Source organism: Rhagoletis pomonella, unplaced genomic scaffold, assembly GCF_013731165.1.
Source record: "Rhagoletis pomonella isolate Grant_MI unplaced genomic scaffold, Rhpom_1.0 Rhpom_scaffold_00002, whole genome shotgun sequence".
NCBI lineage: Eukaryota > Metazoa > Arthropoda > Insecta > Diptera > Tephritidae > Rhagoletis > Rhagoletis pomonella.
In genome coordinates this window covers 72314863-72334104 of record NW_023458556.1, presented here as the reverse complement: position 1 = coordinate 72334104, position 19242 = coordinate 72314863, and the positions used below count along the sequence as shown (strand labels likewise).

The 19242-nt window shown below is 38.9% G+C and overlaps 1 protein-coding gene across 2 annotated transcripts; it reads left to right on the top strand.

Annotated features, from left to right (window-relative positions):
- Positions 1–6: 6 nt before the first annotated feature.
- Positions 7–2920, top strand: LOC118734034. Of its 2 annotated transcripts, XM_036463728.1 has the most exons (4): positions 7–854; positions 968–1347; positions 1404–1461; positions 2358–2920. In XM_036463728.1, exons 2-4 carry the CDS (start codon positions 1325–1327, stop codon positions 2661–2663), a joined length of 387 nt encoding a protein of 128 aa, XP_036319621.1. In that variant the 5' UTR covers positions 7–854; positions 968–1324; the 3' UTR covers positions 2664–2920. The 2 variants fall into 2 exon arrangements, with proteins under 2 accessions (XP_036319621.1, XP_036319620.1); XM_036463727.1 differs by having other exon boundaries at positions 7–1347; positions 1402–1461.
- Positions 2921–19242: the final 16322 nt, after the last annotated feature.

Sequence of the window (19242 nt, the reverse complement as noted above, 5' to 3'; positions counted from 1 at the left end):
AAGGATATTAACACTAGTGGGTGAGAAAATAGCACGAAAAAAAAACTTGTGAAAAATTTTATCTGGTTGTGTGTGCCTAAAGATTAGAACCAACATAATGCTACCTCATAAAAATAGAAAAAAAAATATATTATAAATACCAAGTATGCAGTTTACAGTGCATGTGCCCGCTTATCAGGGCAGTGAATTTTGGCGTGCGACGCTCTAAAAATTTTATATAAACGCGAGAACGAAAGGTGGACGTGAATTGTGGAAAGGCAGTACCCGTGGCCTGTGAGAAAAAGGAAACCAACAAAGTGTGACAAAAAAAACAATCAAAAGCATAAATTTAATTTAAAAGCAAAGACGAAAGATGGACGTGTATTGTGGCGAGTGGTTCTTGTGTATTTGCGGCCATACTAAGAAAACTACGTGTAGCGTTTGTTTAGACTTAATAACTGCAAGGGTTTTACGCTTGCTACACTGTTTTCTTAAGCTGACGCACAAAATTAAATTATATTATTAGTTGTGTGTACAAATGCAAACATAATTCGGTGTATGTGTACGGTCGGTGTTATGCAGAAATTTTGTTTGGCAAACTGCGTGAAATTGTTGTTGCAGCAAACTCGGAGAGAGAAAGTTTGGTGACTCTCACAGCAAACTAAATTTGTTGGGCCAAACAGATGAAAAATAAGTGTTGCCATACACAAAAATTTGCTGGAAAATACAGTATTGCCATACCGATATGGTAGATGTTGCGGTTATACACAAAACATGTTTATTCCAGAAGAAAACGCGCTGAGTATATGTACTGCTAACGCAAAATTTTCGATATAAAGATATTTAATATCCGCGCGAATATAAAAGTTATTAAAGTGAGTATTTGTATTACAAAAACATTATTACTTATTTGTGTGTCGTTAGAAAATGACTAAGCAAAGAAATTTGTGAAAATCTAAAGTGGGTCAATTAATTTTTATAATTATAGAAATGTCTATCTCCTGGAGCCGAGCGTTAACGGAAGAATTAATAAATCTTCTCCAGGCCCGAGAGTGTCTTTGGAACACAAAGCATTGCCATTATAGTGACAGGGATAAGCGAAATGCGGCAATAAATGGAATTCACGACGTTTTGGTGACGAAAGATCCCCTTGTGACCCCAAAAAACATTAGGGAAAAAATTCAAGAACTGCGCTCACAATTTCGGAGAGAAGTGAGGGCAATTGAAGCCAGTAAACGGAGTGGATGCGGCGCAGCAGATGTGAAAACACCCAAAATGTGGTGTTACGAGCTGCTCCAGTTTCTACGTCCAAACGTAGAAATAAGGGTGACGCAGGATAGTTTAAATGATGAAAACAGGCCACAAACGGTAAGATTTTGTGACATAAAGTTTTCTAAGAGTAATTTGTAATTTTTCCAATAGAGATACGATACGGACAATAATATAAACACGGACAACGCCTCGTTGAGGGACGAACCGTCGGTAAGTTATATTTTCACGATTCGTAGCCAAAATGCTGAAAAACGTTGAATTCATTAAAACAAATTAAAAAGGCTCAACCATATTTATTTAAAAATTCAGGCATTATATTTAATTTGCATAACTTTTATTGTTGTTCTAACCACTCCAGCTTTCCTTCATTATTAAAATATTCAAGAAAAGAATTTCTTATTGCTTCAGGTGAGAGATTTCTTTCATATGATATTGCATTAGAATGCATTGTATCCATAAATGGTTCACTCAAAGAACTTATCCTATTACTTAAAATAAAGTTGTGAAGTACACAAAACGCCTGTATAATGGTCTCAATAGTTCTTACGTTTTGTAAGTTGATTGGTTTCTTCAGTATAAGGAATCTTTGAGAGAGTATGCCGAAAGCTCTTTCACTTGTTTGACGTGCCCTGGACAATCTTTTATTGAAAATAATTTTTTCACGCACACTTGTGAGGTGTGAGTAAGGTTTCATCACGTGTCTTTGTAGTGCAAAAGCATTATCGGCAACCACGACATAAGGCAATAATCTTTGGTTCCCTATAACTTTGTCTGGTGGAAAGTATGTATCCCCATTATTCAACACTCGCTGTAAAGACGAATGGCTTAGGATAGCTCCATCATGAGTTCTACCATTTGCGCCCACGTTTATATAAATAAATTTGCAATTTGCATCCACCAGTGCTAGCAGTACAATGCTATCAGTTCCTTTGTAATTGTGATAGTAAGAGCCATCTGATTGAGAAGCGTAGAAGCTTACATGCTTTCCATCTAAAGCTCCTAAACAAAGAGGAAACTGCCATTTCCGCTCAAACTGATCCGCAATTGATTGCCATTCATTTGGAGACTCCGGGAACTAAAAATAATAACAATTATTTTATTTTCAGGTTTCATCATCTTGCAGAAAACGAAATAAGGCTCATTTTCAACAAAAGGTACAACAGGGATTAAAAGAGTTGACAAATATAATGGTGACAAACACAAAAAGGAAATATGAGTGGTTTGGCGAGGAGGTGGTCAGCATACTGGATGGTATGAAAAGTGAGGACGTTGCTCTGGAAACCATTGATGCCATCCATTCCCTGCTATCTTCCGCCAGAAAAAAAGACAAGGAAGTAACAAACTCCGCGACAACTCGGGATATTTTAAGTTTAGCTTTAGATGGTGTTTTAGATGATAGCGATTTGGAATAGATTTTAAGTTAATGTAAGTTTTTAATGAATTTTACGGTTGTGGTAGGTGATGAGTTTTAATGAATTTTTTTATTTTTACTTAATATCGTCACCTGACAGGAAGAGCGACCTATGTCGGCAGCCAATTCGAAAACGGCCTATCTCAGAAATTATTCAAGAACGCCCCACTTCAGAATTTGACTGAAGAACGCCCTATTTCAGAATTTTATTGAAAAACACCCTATCTCAGAATTCGGCTCAAAAACGCCCTATCTCAGCTGGAAATACATTGAAAATGTACTGAGATAGGGTGTTTTTGAATCGCCAGCTGAGATAGGGTGTTTTTTTTTAAATAAAATTCTGAAATAAGGCGTTCTTCAATCAAATTCTGAAGTAGGGCGTTCTTCAAAAGTTTTCTGAGATAGGGCGTTTTCGAATTGCCTGCCGAGATAGGTCGATCTTCCACTTAGGTGACGATATATTTATGTATATAAAATGTGATTTAGTGTTTAAAACGAAAAAATTTATTTAAGTTAATATTGAATTGGTTTTTTTAAATTTCAGTACCTGTTGTATTTTTACGTTTTAATAAATATTTATTGAATTGACTTTAATATTTAATTTACTTTATTTCATTAAAACATATAAGGTAAAGATGGTTAAAAGGTCTATGTCACTTGTTTTTATATTTGGTGTTCACTCCTTAACCTCACTCCTTAACTTTGACTTCAAGAAAACTTAACACTTAAATTTTTTTTAATTACCTTTAAATATAAGCGACTTAAACGTTTCCAAATTGCTCTGCAAACTTTTGGGATGCAATAACCAAGAATGAATGGGACAGTCTCGTTTGAAATGCTAAACTGCGATAAGTTTCGCCGGTTGCTAAATACCGAAGCGTAACCGCTAACTGTTCCTCTGGCGAAATGGCGTTTCTAGCATTTGTTACACATTTTTCTATGTCGCACCTAATCAAATTTAAAATTTGGTCGAATTGTCCATCTGATATCCTGACATAGTTCTTAAATGACCACAAATCTTCATTTTTAAGATGTCTATGAAGAAATGCATACGATCCTTCAGAATCTCTAGTTTGACGCCATATAACTGCGCGGCAAGATCTGGTGCGTCTAATATTTCCGAGCATCAACAAAGATTCAATGAGTTTATTCCACACCTTATAACATCTCTTTGATTTTCTGTCCAGAATATAACACTATTTGCATGTTGTTTTAACATACATATAATACCGTATACTTCGTTATCCATTTTTAACGCTTTTTATGTTTCCTACGTGCATATCTACACAATTTCTATCGAACGTTGCCAGTAAAACCAAAAGCATTATTAATATGCAACCCTGCAGCAAACTACCGAAGGTTGCCAATAAAAATAAAGCTATTAAGAAAATGCAACCCTGTGGCAAACTCGACGTAACCACCTCACACCAAACAGAGGCAGCCGCCATATTGTTTGCCAATCAAAAGTCTGTCTGCATAACACCGACCTACATGTGTATGTGCGTTCAAGAAATCTATAAAAATTTACTAGAGTTAATGTAAATGTGCCACATACATACATATGTATAGATATAAAATCGAGTGCTTGGTGATTGGAACACGTTTGTGCGTTTGTTTGGTCTTGATTGGTTTGTTAACACAAGGCCTTGTCACTTGCCGCACGAGTGGAACAAACATTTAATATTAGTGTCATCGAAACTATTATTATATTTTTTTTTTTTTGTTTATGCCCTACGAATGATACGCCATTGGGACGCGAACACTCCTATCGAAGCAGCAGTTCATCGGATCAAACCAACATGCCAGCGTGGGTTCGCAGAGGCGGAGGAGAAACGGGGTAAGCGTTACTTTAATTCTTTATTTATTGCTCCTAGCTCGATAAACGTTCGCTAAAGCTCTCAAAATTTTTTACACTAAAGCGGGCAAGAAACAGCTAACTTTCTGGCAGTTACTAATTGTTTATGAAATTTCGAGTAAATAGTTTTGTTGTGGTTTCCTTTAACAACGCAATTCTACCTTGTATTTCTTGGCTAGTGGGTAATTCCACTGTGCCTGGTGTACAACAATTATGTAAAATAAATAAGCTATATGTTACTCTCTCAAATAATGGATACTTATGCAATTTTAAACATTAAGTCGTGTACATCTTAACATGGAATGACCCTTGAGTGCGAGATAAGAAGCTTCATATAAAACACGGTAAACAGTGACGAGAGACTTCCCCTCAAATGTTCCCTGTTGCAAGTTCTGCTTATGAAGACGTTAAAAAAAAAGGCATGAAATGTGCTTGTTTAATAGTTACGAAAGTAGTGGTTTAGAATATAGAGTCCTTTGAGAGCTGGTAGTACTTAGAAGAGTTCTGGTTTATTTGCAATGGAATGGTCTTCGTATAGGTTTATACAGTAGATATCGTTTCTTCTGTCTCAGCGGAATGTGGCGGTAATAACACTAATTTGACAAGCGGTCTTGTTACTTTGCCCTTCTCTGTTATGATATCTACTACGCGTACCCTGTTGTCAGAACCTGGGCGCAAATTGACCACCCTACCTAATCTCCATTCATTGGGTGGTAGATTATCTTCCCGTATGACTACTAGATCTCCCACTTTCATGTTTGATTTCGGATGCTTCCACTTAATCCGCTTTTGTAGTTCAGAAAGATACTCCGTTTTCCACCTCCTGCAGAAGTTTTGATGCAAGGCCTTGAGTTTCTCTCAACGATTGACGATCGAGGCTGGGTTTTCGTTCACATCTTGTTCTGGTGGAGCCAAGATGTGTCCGCCTACCAAAAAATAACCTGGAGTTAAGGGCTCAAGGTCAGATGGTTCATTGGAAGCTGGGCTCAGCGGACGTGAGTTGAGACACGACTCAACTCGGCATAGTAGAGTGTTGAATTCCTCAAATGTGTACTTCATATTAGACGCGATCTTTTTAAAGTGGCTTTTAAAGCTTTTCACACCTGCCTCCCACAGACCACCCATGTGCGGAGCTGCGGCAGGTATGAAATGCCAAGTCAATGCCTGATGGGCATAACGTATTCGTCCGCGCGTCGGATAGAAATGCCTTTAGTTCCGCTTTTAAAGCCCGTGATGCTCCTACGAAATTTGTCCCATTATCTAAGTACACATTTTTTGGACACCCTCGTCTGGAAACGAATCTGGAAAATGCTGCTAAAAACGATTGAGTACTTAGGTCGCTTGTGGCCTCTAAATGAATGGCCTTGGTAGAAAAGCAGACAAATAGACACACATAACCCTTTGACATTCGGCAGCCTCGTCCACGATAACTCTTAATGTCGAATGGTCCAGCAAAATCCACCCCAGCATTGGTAAATGGTCGCGAAAATGTTGTTCGCTCTTGTGGAAGAATCCCCATAAGTTGGCCTTGCGCGCGTTTTTTTATAGATAGTGCAGATCTTGCAGTTATGGATTGTGGACCTTATCATCGTTTTCACCTTCGGAGTCCAATACTGCGTTCGTATGAGACGCAACATTAGTTGATTCTCACCATGGAGAGAAGTTTCATGGATGAATTGGACAATCAGACGGGATAATCTACAATTGTATGGAAGTATTACGGGATGCCGTTCGTTGTACGCTAGATCCAGAGATGTGCCAAGACGACCCCCCGTCCGCAGCACATCATCTTTATCCAGAAATGGATTAAGAGGAAGTATTTCACTCTTAGACTCAATGCATTCTTTAGTTTTCAGTTTCGCGATTTCTGCTCCGTAATGTTGCTTCTGAGCAAGTTTAATCAGGCGAGTAGTCGTTGATTTAATTTCATTAGATGAAGTTGAGCAAGATTCCGACTGAAAAGAAGCTTTTGTCTTCGGATGGGTTCTTTGAAAGAAACGCAATATATAAGATATCACCCTCAAAGCCCTCGGTAAACTAGAAAACCGGTCAAGAATGTCATTGATTTTGTCTGTCGATGTTGTTGCATGAACGTGCACCCTTTTTTCCTCAATGCTCGTGGTGAAGTCTGTCTCTTGGGTTGGCCATTTTTCCCTATTTTCTTGCAGCCAAGAAGGTCCCTGCCACCACAAAGAATTTTTGACCAATTCGTTCGCCAGTATGCCTCTGCTTGCTAAATCTGCGGGATTCGTAGCTGAATCGACGTGAAGCCAGTTCAAGTTCCCTCCTTTGTCTATGATTTTTGTAATTCGGTGGGCAACGAAGGTTGACCACGAACATGGGGGCTTGCGTATCCACGCCAGAACAATCGTCGAATCAGTCCACAGATGTACGTTTAGGTGGCCTAATTCAAGATTTTTGGTGATTGATTCGACTATTTCTGACAGTAATACCGCCCCGCAAAGTTCTAATCTAGGCAAGGAAATTGTTTTGACTGGCGCTACTCTAGTTTTTGCGAATTACAAGTACTTTGCAGATTTACAAGTACTTTATCCTCTTTTTCCACGCGTAAGTAGACTGCGGCAGCGTACGCTTTTTCGGATGCGTCGCAGAATCCGTGAATCTCTACCTTTTCTGTTGGTGAGAAAGATACCCAACGTGGTATCCTTATATTATTGATTTCCTGATAGTTTCTCGTGAAATTCTGCCATCTATCTAGTGTTGTTGGGGACACCGTCTCGTCCCAGTCTGTACCCTCTAACCATATGCTCTGCATAAGTATTTTCGCGACAATTATCATTGGAGCTAGCCAACCTAACGGGTCAAAGAGTTTAGCGATGGCTGATAATATCGCTCTCTTCGTTGGATTGACGTTATCTTCTATTGGCTTGGCTATAAAATAAAATTGGTCGGAATGCGCGTTCCACCTTATACCTACGGCTTTTACACTGCTTGTGTCCTCAAACTCTAAGAAATTTTCACTCAGCAGATGTGCTTTTGGTATGCCTTGCAAAACTGCGGAAATCTCATCCCTGGCTTTTATCGCGGAGTCAATAGTATGTCCTCTGGCAAGAACGTCGTCGACATACATACTTTTTCGTAAAATGTCCGAGGCTATAGGATAGAGGCTTTCTGAGTCATCAGCTAGCGGGAGCAATGTCCTTATCGCGAGATAAGGAGCACAATTTATACCGAAAGTAACCGTCTTTAGTTCGTAAATACTAATTGGTTCGTTTGGACACGTACGGAAAATTATTCGTTGGTACTTCGTTTGGTTGGCGTCTACAAGAATTTGCCTATACATCTTCTCAATATCGCTATTGAAGACGTATCTAAAAAGTCTCCAGCGGAGAATCAACACTGGTAAATCAGACTGAAGCACTGGCCCTGGAAGAAGAATATCGTTCAGGCTGACACCATTGGCTGAAGACGACGAAGCATTGAAAACCACCCGAACCTTTGTCGTAGTACTCTCTTCTTTTACCACAGCGTGATGTGGTAAATAGTAACTGTCGACTGCATCTGCTGACTGAATTGCATTAACTTTAGACATATGGCCCATTGTCTCGTATTCCATTATGACTTTGTTATATTCCCTCTGTAAGTCTGGATTTTTTCTAAGTCGAGTTTCGTTCTTGTAAAATTGAGAAAACGCGATTTTGAGTGATGGCCCTAAGTTTATATCAGCCGGGAACTCCGCCTTGAAAGGAAGCGACACGATGTACCTCCCATCTGGATTCCGCTGTGTTGTACGCTTGTAAAGCTCCTCGCACTTTGCTTCCTCAGCTGTTGCAGTTTTATCTTGTGGAAGATCCTCAAGTTCCCAAAAAGAGCTTAGCTGTTTGTCTAGGGCCACTTCATTGAAGAACGATACTCTATTATTGTTGGTTGGGTTGACTGCATCAGCACGACCAGTCAGTATCCAACCGAACACTGTTTCTGTGCCAGAAGAGTACTAAGAACATTCTTCTTAATGCCACTCAAAATTATATGGGGATATATGTCCCCTCCCAAGACAAGATCGACTTGCTCATTTACATAAAACCTTTTATCTGCCAGGATGAGATCAGGAAAAGCTTGTTGTGTTAGTGCGCTAATGTCGCAAGTTGGCAAATTCCCGGTAAGAGTGGGTAGCACTAACACAATAGCATCAATTGAAATGAATGGGTCAATCGGTGACCGCAACTGTATAGAACACGCTTCTTTTACCTGTGCAGAAACCGTATTATTGATGCCCGAAACTTGAGCATGCATTTTCTTTGTGGGCAAGTTGATTCTGCGTCTGAGCCTCTCCGTAATGAAGGAACACTCAGAGCCAGAATCAATTAGAGCTCTAGCGGCACAATTGGTGCCATTATAATGAATAGTAACCCGAGCAGTGCCGAGTAAAACACCTTTGCTAGTATTAGCGTGATGTGATTGCACCTTTTTTACTTGGTTACTTTTCCCCTTTGAAGCTTGATTCCTCAATTGTGCCTGTCTGGAAGTCGATGGTAAATTGTCCGCAGGATTAGAAGTATTTTCCCTGGTAGCTGTTTTAGGCGGTGCTGTCTGATTGTGTAGGAGCGAATGGTGTCGAGAATGGCAATTGGCGCAGTTATAAGAACTCGTGCATTTCGACACCGAATGTCCGAAAGACAGACAGTTAAAACAGCTATTGTTCGTTTTTACAAAGGAGATTCTATCAGCTACAGACATCTTCAGAAATTTTGGGCACATATGAATTCTATGCTCGTTGCTTTGGCACATTTTGCACATGTATTTGGCGACACTAGTTTGAAAAACGCCAAGTTTCTTGTGAGAGGGTTCAGAGGAATGCTTATGACTTGGCACTTTTGAAAACTTCGAAGTCTTGATTCCTCTTAAACCTGAAACCGATTCTAATTCTGTTTTATTTTCTACCGATTATTCCCACAGCGAAAGGGTTTCCTCAGGTAGTTTAGTAGAACACAGATACGTAATAATAGGGTCCCAGTTTGAAATGTCAATCTGGTGACTCTCTAGGGATGATATGCAATTATTAATATCCCTTTGTAATCTCTTTATTGAGCTTCCACATTCGCTATCAACTGTATTCAAGTTGAAGAGAATCTTCAACTGAGTGTTAACTAGGATCCTCTTATTTTCGTATCTATCGCAAAGATTCTTCCAGGCTGTGTTAAAGCCTTCATTCCTCAAGTCGCATTTCTTGACAATTTCTTTGGCTTCACCCTGCGTTTTCTGATTCAGATAATAAAGCTTCTGTATGGGTGTAAGCCGTTTGTTCAAGATATAAATTGCCGTGAACATGTCACGAAAAGTTGGCCACGACAGATAGTCACCTTTAAAAACGTCAATATCGCAAGGTGGAAGATGCAAACTATGCGAAGCGAGTGACATCTCTTCACTTTCCTTTTCTGATTTTTCCAACTTTTCGGAATATTCGTTAATTTTTGTCATACACCGGACAAAAGCTGCATAGCAGATCTTATTTTTTTTCTTATAGCGCTAACATCTTTAGCACTAGTTGATTCGGTAGTCAGAACTTCGTCAAAGAGTGCTTTGGCTTTCTCCCACAGTACACTAAGCTCGCTTTGCTGAATTTTCAGCGAATGTTTGGTGTGCTCACCTGTGGGAGTGCTCAGAAATTCTGTATCAAATTCAATGACCGAATCTGCTAACCGGGTGTATGTTTCCATTTTATTAAATTTTTTCACTTATTTGCGAAATAACAACTTCACAAGAAATTTTTGGAAGTATCACTATGAGAGACTGACTCAAAAGAAGCCGATTTTCCAACCGTAAAGGTAGCACACGAAGAAAATCCTATGTCAAGGTAACCCAAAACCAAATACCCAATGTATATATGCAGAATGTACCACCAAAATACCACCAATTCAACCACAAAGTAATAAAAATTCTCTAATTTTCCTTTAAATTGTATCTGTAAGCTTTCTATGTTTATTAACACCGATTTAGCAATATAAATGCGTTTTAAGTATACGTATGTATGTATGTTTGTTTGTTCACAAGAAATTGCTCGCCAACCAAACCAGATCTGTATATGTATGTATGTGTATATACCCTGCAAAAAGTGGGACTAGGTTAAATACTAGTACGGGACCACGCTACCTTGTAACCAACACTAGTAACCAAAATGGTCCAAATATATGGAGAAAATATGGTAACATTAACATTGCGATGTCATTGGACCTGACCACCTCTGGTCCAACGCTGCATAACATGGGACCAGTTCTGGTCCACCACTGCATAACATGGGACCACCTAGGCACCTACTCCTTTTGGACTATGGCACACTCGGCAACCGAATCGTATTGCCGATCGGCCGCGAAGAGGTGGTGTTCAACACATTTATCAGTTTTTTACGTTTGAAGTGGTCCAGGTCAGCATAATAAGTTACTGGTATGCAACTTGGTCCTTTTGCACATACTTTAAAAGCACGGCCCAATGGACCACCTGGTCCTCAAATTTTTGCAGGGTATTCTTATGTACAAGCGCTTTATACGACAAGTGCAAATAAATAATGAATATGGAAAAACACACCACTTAACTAATTAGAAATAGTGCCAAAATTTGTATTGGTTTTTAATAAATTAAATGCAAACGCGAGTGATTTTGTGAAAAGGAAATATTGCAAGTACCAAAGTTCGGTGCAGTGAAAAGTTTGGTTATGTAAACCGAATACAAGTGCAGTGTTGTTGTTGGTAAATTTCAGTACTAAAATGCAAGTCACCAAGGAAAATATGATTAACAAAAATTAAACTATTTGAATTAATCACCGTAAAGAAACTTCTTGCAAATTGTTTCGCGATAATTCCAAAGGAAAACAAAACACTGCCTTTTTTTTATGCCCGATCACACTTGTTTAATATTTAAATGGCTTTAGCGCCCACAAATGTATGTACATATATATGTGCGTGTGTGTGTGTCACTTAGCACTTTGGCTGCGCTTAAAACTTCAATATTTCACAAAATCACTCGCGATTTCTTAATTATTAACCAAAGAAATGCTACACAAGATAATCTAAGTGCAGTGAAATTTGACCCACGTACCTTTAATTTAAAAAATTGATGACTTTATTTATTTAACAGGTGTCGGTGTTCGTGTGTGTGTTTTTGCTGTTGATGCTGGTAGCTCCTGTGGTTGCTTTGTGCAAAAATTTTGTAGCTGCTGCTGCAATGTACGGCTGCTTCAGATAGGCTCAAATTGGAAATCCTCGGATTGGCTCAAAAAGCTGGGCGCTGGCAAGTAGAAGTTCAAATGTTACGGCGTTGAAGGACCAGTATGTTAAACCGGCACAACGCTTGGACAAAGTTGTGGCCGATTTAATTTATTGGAATGAAAAACAAAGCAAAACGTTTGTATTAATATTTAATATAAATTGGTGTTTATTCAAAAATAGATAAATTGGTATTAATACATATGCATATATGTTGGTTGTACAGGTTATCTTTTATTGATACGGGAACACGGTGGCTGGAACACGTCCTCTTGACTTCACTCTCGGAAAACAAGTAAGTGAACAGTTTTTTATTATGATGGCGGTAGCCTGCCAAGATGTTGTCAAGTAGTACTATTCCAATAACGGAAACCAATAGCAAGCGAGGGGAAAGTTAACAGTGGCAATGTTAACGCAATGTTAAACATTAGGGGTGTCATTTTCTAATCTATTTAGGCGGAGGCCTAAACATACCCTGCAAAAAATGGGACTAATCCGGGATGACTCCGGGAGCAATCGCAAAGGGGCATGCGATTAATAGCACTTTTGATCTCTTTATATGGAATGAACTGTTCGCTTTTGTTCGAGCATGTCCTATGAAGGAGCTAATTGTTCACCTTTATACCCGAACGGGTATAAAAAGCGAGTAGTCACTTAAAAAATTTGCGCCAGCTGAAATTCGAACCGAGGTGCTCAGTTATGTTAGGCGAATACTCTCTCTGTGTCCCAACGCCGCAAATGAATTTTGATTGACTAAGTGCGTACATATCATTAAATCGTTAATAGCACCCATTAGAGATGAGTTGGGGACTAACTTATCTCCAATTATACCCATAAGGGATGAGTCGAGACTAACTGACCTCAATTAGTACCCGTATGAGACTAGTTGCGACTAATTAATGCCGAATTGGAACCGATTGAGAGTAATCTCGGAATACTCTCTTTAGAGATTAGTCGCACAATTTTTTGCAGGGTATGTACATACGTTTGTGTATGTACATATGTTTGTGTACATGTATATATGCACATATATAGTACAAACTAGAGATGGGCACGGGCCGGGCTTTTGGCAGGGGCCCGGCGGGCCTGTGCGTAAGCCAGCGGGTACGGGCCGGAATATTTGCTGTCAGCACGAACTCGTGCGTGCATGGGCGCTCAGTAAAATTTCATAAAAGTACGAAAAAGCACGAAAAAGCCCGTTGCTAATACTACAAATTTAGATAAGCTTTTGTTTTTGTACAAAAAAAAAATAGTACATATTAAAACTCTTTTGATAAGAGAAAAGCAAAAAAGAAATATTTGGAGACCGATAGAATAATAAAATTAAAGTTTAAAAAACTAAAACCTCCCTATTATAATTGCCTTTCGTACTGTTATCAGGTATGTAACTTGAGAATAGAAATCGCTGCATCTTTTAGGCGCATCAATATTACATAGTTACATCCCGAGCTAATAAAAGGAAGGTAAAAAATAAGATACTTAGAAGTTTTTGTTTACATATCTGTACATAAAATACTTTCCACTTTTTCTACTTTCCAGAAAATATATTAAACAAATCTTTGATGTAAAAAATTGATTCTCTTAAATAAATATACATACATAAACACAAAATTAAAAATATGTGCACATGTATACATACATTAGAAGTTGGCTCTTTATTTCCGGGCTGGGACGTGTACCGTCGTGCCGGGCCGGGCCCCACTAAAACTCTGAACGCGCGGAATCGTGGCTGTTTTTGAAAGTTGATTTTGCACTCGTACCGGGCCGGGCCTGAAAATTTAGGCCTGTTCCCATCTCTAGTACAAACGAAAACAAATCTAATAAGCTGCTCGTTGATATAAATGCGAACTGTACTGATTGTCAAAAATTATGTGTTTGTTGTACATTTGTTCATGTTTTTTCATTGTGCGTGTAATTTTCTAGAGTAGTTTTGTGCTCTCGCTATCTCCTTGTATTAACTCGTCCTTCGTTGGTATACTCTGATGAACATATGTGAGGATGATAGCAAGGCCAACTTATATAAGGTAGTGTTACAGGAGCAGTTGAAATTTTTGCCCGATGTTTCTTAAAGAAAGCCATAAACGTAGCGACCGTTGGTTCAACTTGGTGTTATTTTGCTCTAGATTGCACCGTTTTTGGGCCTGTTGAATGAATTTATGTCTTGGTTGTATGAGAGATCAAAAAATTTGGATTTTCTGGCAAGTTTTACAACTTATCGCTACATTAATGGCCATGTTGTACAAACTCATTTAATTTGCGTTTATTTTGTACACTATATAACCGAGAATGGATAACTCAGCCGACATAGTTACGTGCTTTCGTTGAATTATATAAATGTAAGCCGAAACTATGAAATTGTAAAAATGAGATTTTACAATGAGACTGCTCGCAAAATTGCAATGTTTGTGGGCAAAACGTCCCACTTGATTGCGGATTGATTTGAGCCAACGTTTTCGGCTTGCATTATGTCAAACGGATGTGTTTGTTGTAATTCATTCAGTCATTTACTACCATTATGCGTAGCCCAATTCATGAAATCATTTCATGCGTTTGAGTAGAAACTGAATGAATGAACACCATTTCATGATTACAAATAACGCGAAATAGAGTTTATGCTCTTAGTTTTTACTCAGATCGATGAAATGGTTTCGTGAATTGGACTACGCATACATGTGATACTTATGCTTTTAATTTATAAGGTAATTTTATGTTTTTGTACTCTTGCTACCACAAGAATATATGAATTCGCGATAAGAATAAATGAATTCGCCTTGGAAGATAGAAAGCGAGTAAGCATAAATGCCGAACAAAGGAATTTGTCTTCTTTCAACTTAAATAAATGCATTTTGCAAACAAAAGTGCGTACGTTACTTAGTGCCTTGGTAATGGCGAATTCGTAAGGATCTATTGATTGCATTATAAACAAAAGGTCCTAAGGATGCTAGAAGCGCGAATTCATATAAGGTGGTGTTACCGGAAAATGAATAAATAAATTATATGTATATCAGAAAATTAATAAGATGAAATGAAATTATTGTTTGATTTCTAACCAAACCTATGTATGTAACTCAATCGCCTAATGGTTTGCCGAACCGTAAACATATGTTTACACATCAAATTTCGTGAGTAGGTACCTGGCACTCACAACTTTTTTTAAGAAATTTCATTTCTATCTTGTGTGCGGTGTTACACACGTATTTTTTTTTATTTTCAGTTTTTGGTCTTCGTTACTTATATATAGGTACAAGGTGTCGTAAACAAGGTGTGATTGACAACTCAATGCGTTCTCTTGTAAGGCATCATAATGTGCCAACAAATTATGACCCGATTCAAAATTATCAAAACAAAATTTTGTTTCAATGGCAAATTCAATCGCACCTTGTTAAATACATTTTGTATAGGTATGTATGTGTGCATATAAATTTTTCTTTGTAAAAAGCGCTCTTTTTGGCTTTTCGATAATAATTTCATAACCCGTCAGGATGGTTTTTAGGCTTAGGTTTAATTAGCGCATTTTAAGATTACAAAGTAATTATTATTTTAACAAAAATTATATTAAAAGAATACTGGTTGAATTTAATAGATGTCGCGAACGTCCGTACACCGCCAAATCACATCGAACACTCTCCTTTGGATACTGACGTTATTTCAAACATTGACGTTGCTAGGCGGTGTTGCCAGATTCGATTACAGTCGGCCTTTCCTGACAAACCGATGCGACCTCGCATCGTAGTTGTTCGTCGTGCTCTTTATCTCCGTTTTCAGATAATCTATCATCAGAAGTTGGTAGCTTACAATATGGCTTTAACTTGTCTGAGGCATAAATGGACTTATAATGCTTTTGCTTACGATGCGACCCAGGCAAGTCTTCGATGACGTAACGATCACGTTCCAAAACAGTGACTACTTGGAACGGACCCTTATACTTCGGCTCTAACTTGCGTGACGTACCAGTACTGGCCGGTTCATTCCCTGCCAGGACTAGGTCACCCTCTGCGTACTTTCTTGGTCGTCGATGTTGGTGATCATAACGTTGTTTGGCTTTAGCTCGTTCTGTGTTGATTTTCATCGCTGCTTCTTCACGCTTTTGATGGATGTCATCAGTTGATTTATTGTTCGTAGTTAGTGTCAATATGAGTTTGTTGGCTAAGATATCTCGCGGTTCAAAATTAAAAAGTAACTCATGAGGTGTCTTCTTTGTCGTCTTGTTGGTTAATGTATTAATCGACCACTGGATGTTTCGCAGTTTTTCGTCCCACTTTTTGTCTTCTTTCGTCGATGGTAGCAACATTGAAAGTATCGCACGGTTTGTTTACTCGGCGTGAGCATTTGCACGGGATGTACGTACTGCGTTCAAAATGTGCTTGATGTCGTTGTCTTTGCCATATCGTTCAAACTGTTTTGATGTGAAGGCGGTCCCGCGGTCGGTTACAATGCGTTCGGGTATGCCAAAAAAACTGCTGACTTCGTCGAGGATTTTCAAAACGGGATTTGTTTCGGCGCTCTTGACTGCTCGTGTAATAGTAAACATGCTGAATGTGTCTACTTGTACTAGCACGTATTCGTTTCGGTCTGAACTTTTTGGAAATGGTCCCAAATGGTCTAAATGTATAGTCCTAAATGGAATAGGTACAGCTTCGTCGTAATGGTATTGCCTTCTTTCATACCACCCGGTGTTTTATTATATGCACATTCAGTACAAGAATTCATGAATGATTTTACATAACTTCTCATACGTGGAAACCAAAAAGTTGTCTTTATCTTCTCTAACGTTCTCTGGATGCTGAGATGTCCTGCTTTTGCGTGACATTCGTGCACTATTTGAGGGACTTTGGTACAAGCCAACGTAGTTTGTTGTCAATCTTCCTATACAATCGTCCATTTTCTTCGGCGTATTCACTTTTGGTTATCTTGTCGTTGTTGCATAATTTTTCGATGCTGTATGCTCTCGTCTTGTATTTGCATGCTATAAACCCAATCACCTTCTTCTAATTCTACCTTGTCAATTCGTAAAGATGCTGTATCGATTTCATGTGAGGCTTCACTAGGATTTCTGCTAATGGCATCAACATGTAACATCTTCTGCCCCGATCTATGTTCGAGTTCAATGTCAAAATCCTGAATTTGCAGCCACCATCTGGCTATTCTCGGTATTAGCTCCTTCTTCTGCATAGCTGTCTTGACGGCACTACAGTCGGTGATAACTTTGACAGTTTTACTGGACACATAGTAGCGAAATATTTCCAAAGTCTCGACCACAGCCAGCGTTTCTTGCTCATAACTGTGGTATTTCTTTCTCTTCTTCATCGGTTATGGAACGGCTATAAAAAGCCACGGGTTTTAACCCATCGTCTTCTTTTTGGAGGAGAACTCCAGCGAGACCTACAGCACTTGCGTCAGTGTGTATTTCATGCTCGGCGTCAATCTTATATGCTGTAATAACAGGTTTCTTCGTCAAAGCGTCTTTAAGTCGATTGAATGCTTGAATTTGTAGTTCACTCCAGGCAAAACGCTAATATTTGCGTAACAGTTTACGTAATGGCTCAGAAATTATAGCATAATTCGGTACAAACTTACGGAAATAACCCGTTAAAACTAGGAACTGTCGAATCTCAGTGACTGTCGTCGGTTGCGGAAACTGTTCTACGGAGTAAGTTTTTACACGTCCTGGAGTTATACCGTTTGGAGTTAGTTCATGCCCAAGAAACTCTATCGTTTGCTTTAGATATTCGCATTTGTTTGGGTTTAGCGTAATGTTTAGCTTTCTCATTACGTCCAATATTCGTTCAAGTTTTTCAAGAATTTCTGGAACTGTGTTGCTTCCAATAAGGATGTCAGCCATATAGTGCAACATGTCGCCTTTACGTGTTCTTTCTTTGACTTTGGCCATCAGTCTCTGGAAAACAACAGGAGCGTTTTTCAGCCCGAATGGCATACGTTTAAATTCATAGAGGCCATCAGTTCAGTGGTCACAAATGCTGTATACTTTCTGCTATTTGGCTCTATAGGTATTTGGTAGTAACCACTGTTCAAGTCGAGTATCGTAAAGTATTTGTATTGCATTGCTTCTTGCAATCGCTCTTCTATGTTAGGCATTGGAAAAATCTCTTTCTTCGTATGTAGATTCACTCCCCTATAATCTACACAGATGCGGTCGCCGCCGTCTTTCTTTTTCACCATTGTTATTGGACTAGCATACTCAGACTGTGATTCGCAGATAATGTCGTTAGTAAGTAGCTCATCTAACATTTTAGTTACTGCAGTTTTTTTCGGTTCAGGTACTCTATATGGTCGTTGACAAATTGGCTCTGCCCTGTCGACCTCAATTTTCATTTCAATTAGGTGAGTGTTCCCTATTTCTGATAGGTTTTCAGCAAAAACGTCTTGGTATTTATTCAAAAGCTCTGACATTTGTCTACTATAATCTTCATTTTCGAGTTTTACCGTGGAAACACAATGCCGGCGAACGGCGAACTCACCACAGCGAAATTACCGCTGTCAAAATTAGAACACCCGCCGGCATATGAAATTGAGCACAGCTAAAGCGAAATGCGAAGTTCGCTCGGCGGCGTTTCGTGGCGATAGATTTATTTCTATCGCTCTGCTGGGCGATGGCGGCAGTACATGCCAAAGGTGGCCGTATGTTTTTTTACTTCCAAAGATTTAGAAGAAAACAGCATGTAACACGAATTATTTTTGATGTTGAAAAATATAGTGATCGATTCGTTAAATCTGGTTTAAAATAAAATAATTTATAATAATTCCCTTATATTCATATTTGTTATCATTTCATCATTTCTAAATATGGTTTCGTTTTTCAAAATATGGTCACCTAACTTATAAGTGCGACGAAATGGTGTCAGCTGTTTTCGCTACCGCTCTAATTCTGTTAAAGTAGCCGAAAAAGCAGGGCGAACGGTGAACGACGGCATCGCCCAATTCGGTGAACTTCGCCGTTGGCCGGGTATTGTGTTTCAAGCATTACATTGCTACTATTTCGTTCAAGTTTTTAGAGTCTTTGTTTTGTGCGCAAAGCACGTTAGCGGTATCATATTATTTAAAGTTTAACTCACCATCTTTAATAGTTGCTTCGACTAAGTTGCTAGTAAACACTTCATGCCCTAATAACACATCGGTCGGTGTTCAAAAAGTCGTCGCTCACAACACACATTTCAGTTTTTATCGATACGTTGTCAGTATTTACGGTAACATAGACCTTATGCTTGGTGATCTGGACACCACCACAGATACCCTTGATTCGCACTACACATGGATACATTTCGTTTGCTATAGCCTTTGCTATTGATTCACGTATCATATGGCAATCACTACCACTGTCAAAATATGCAATTACTGCTTTGTCGTTAACTAAAATTTCTTTTTCGAAAAGTTTAGTCGTACTACATTGCTTTACTGTAGGGTTCAGTCCGCAATTCACTGGTTCGTTTCGCGCGTGCACTTTTTGACAATCTTTACAACGCACAGTGGCCAATTTTTGGAAAACC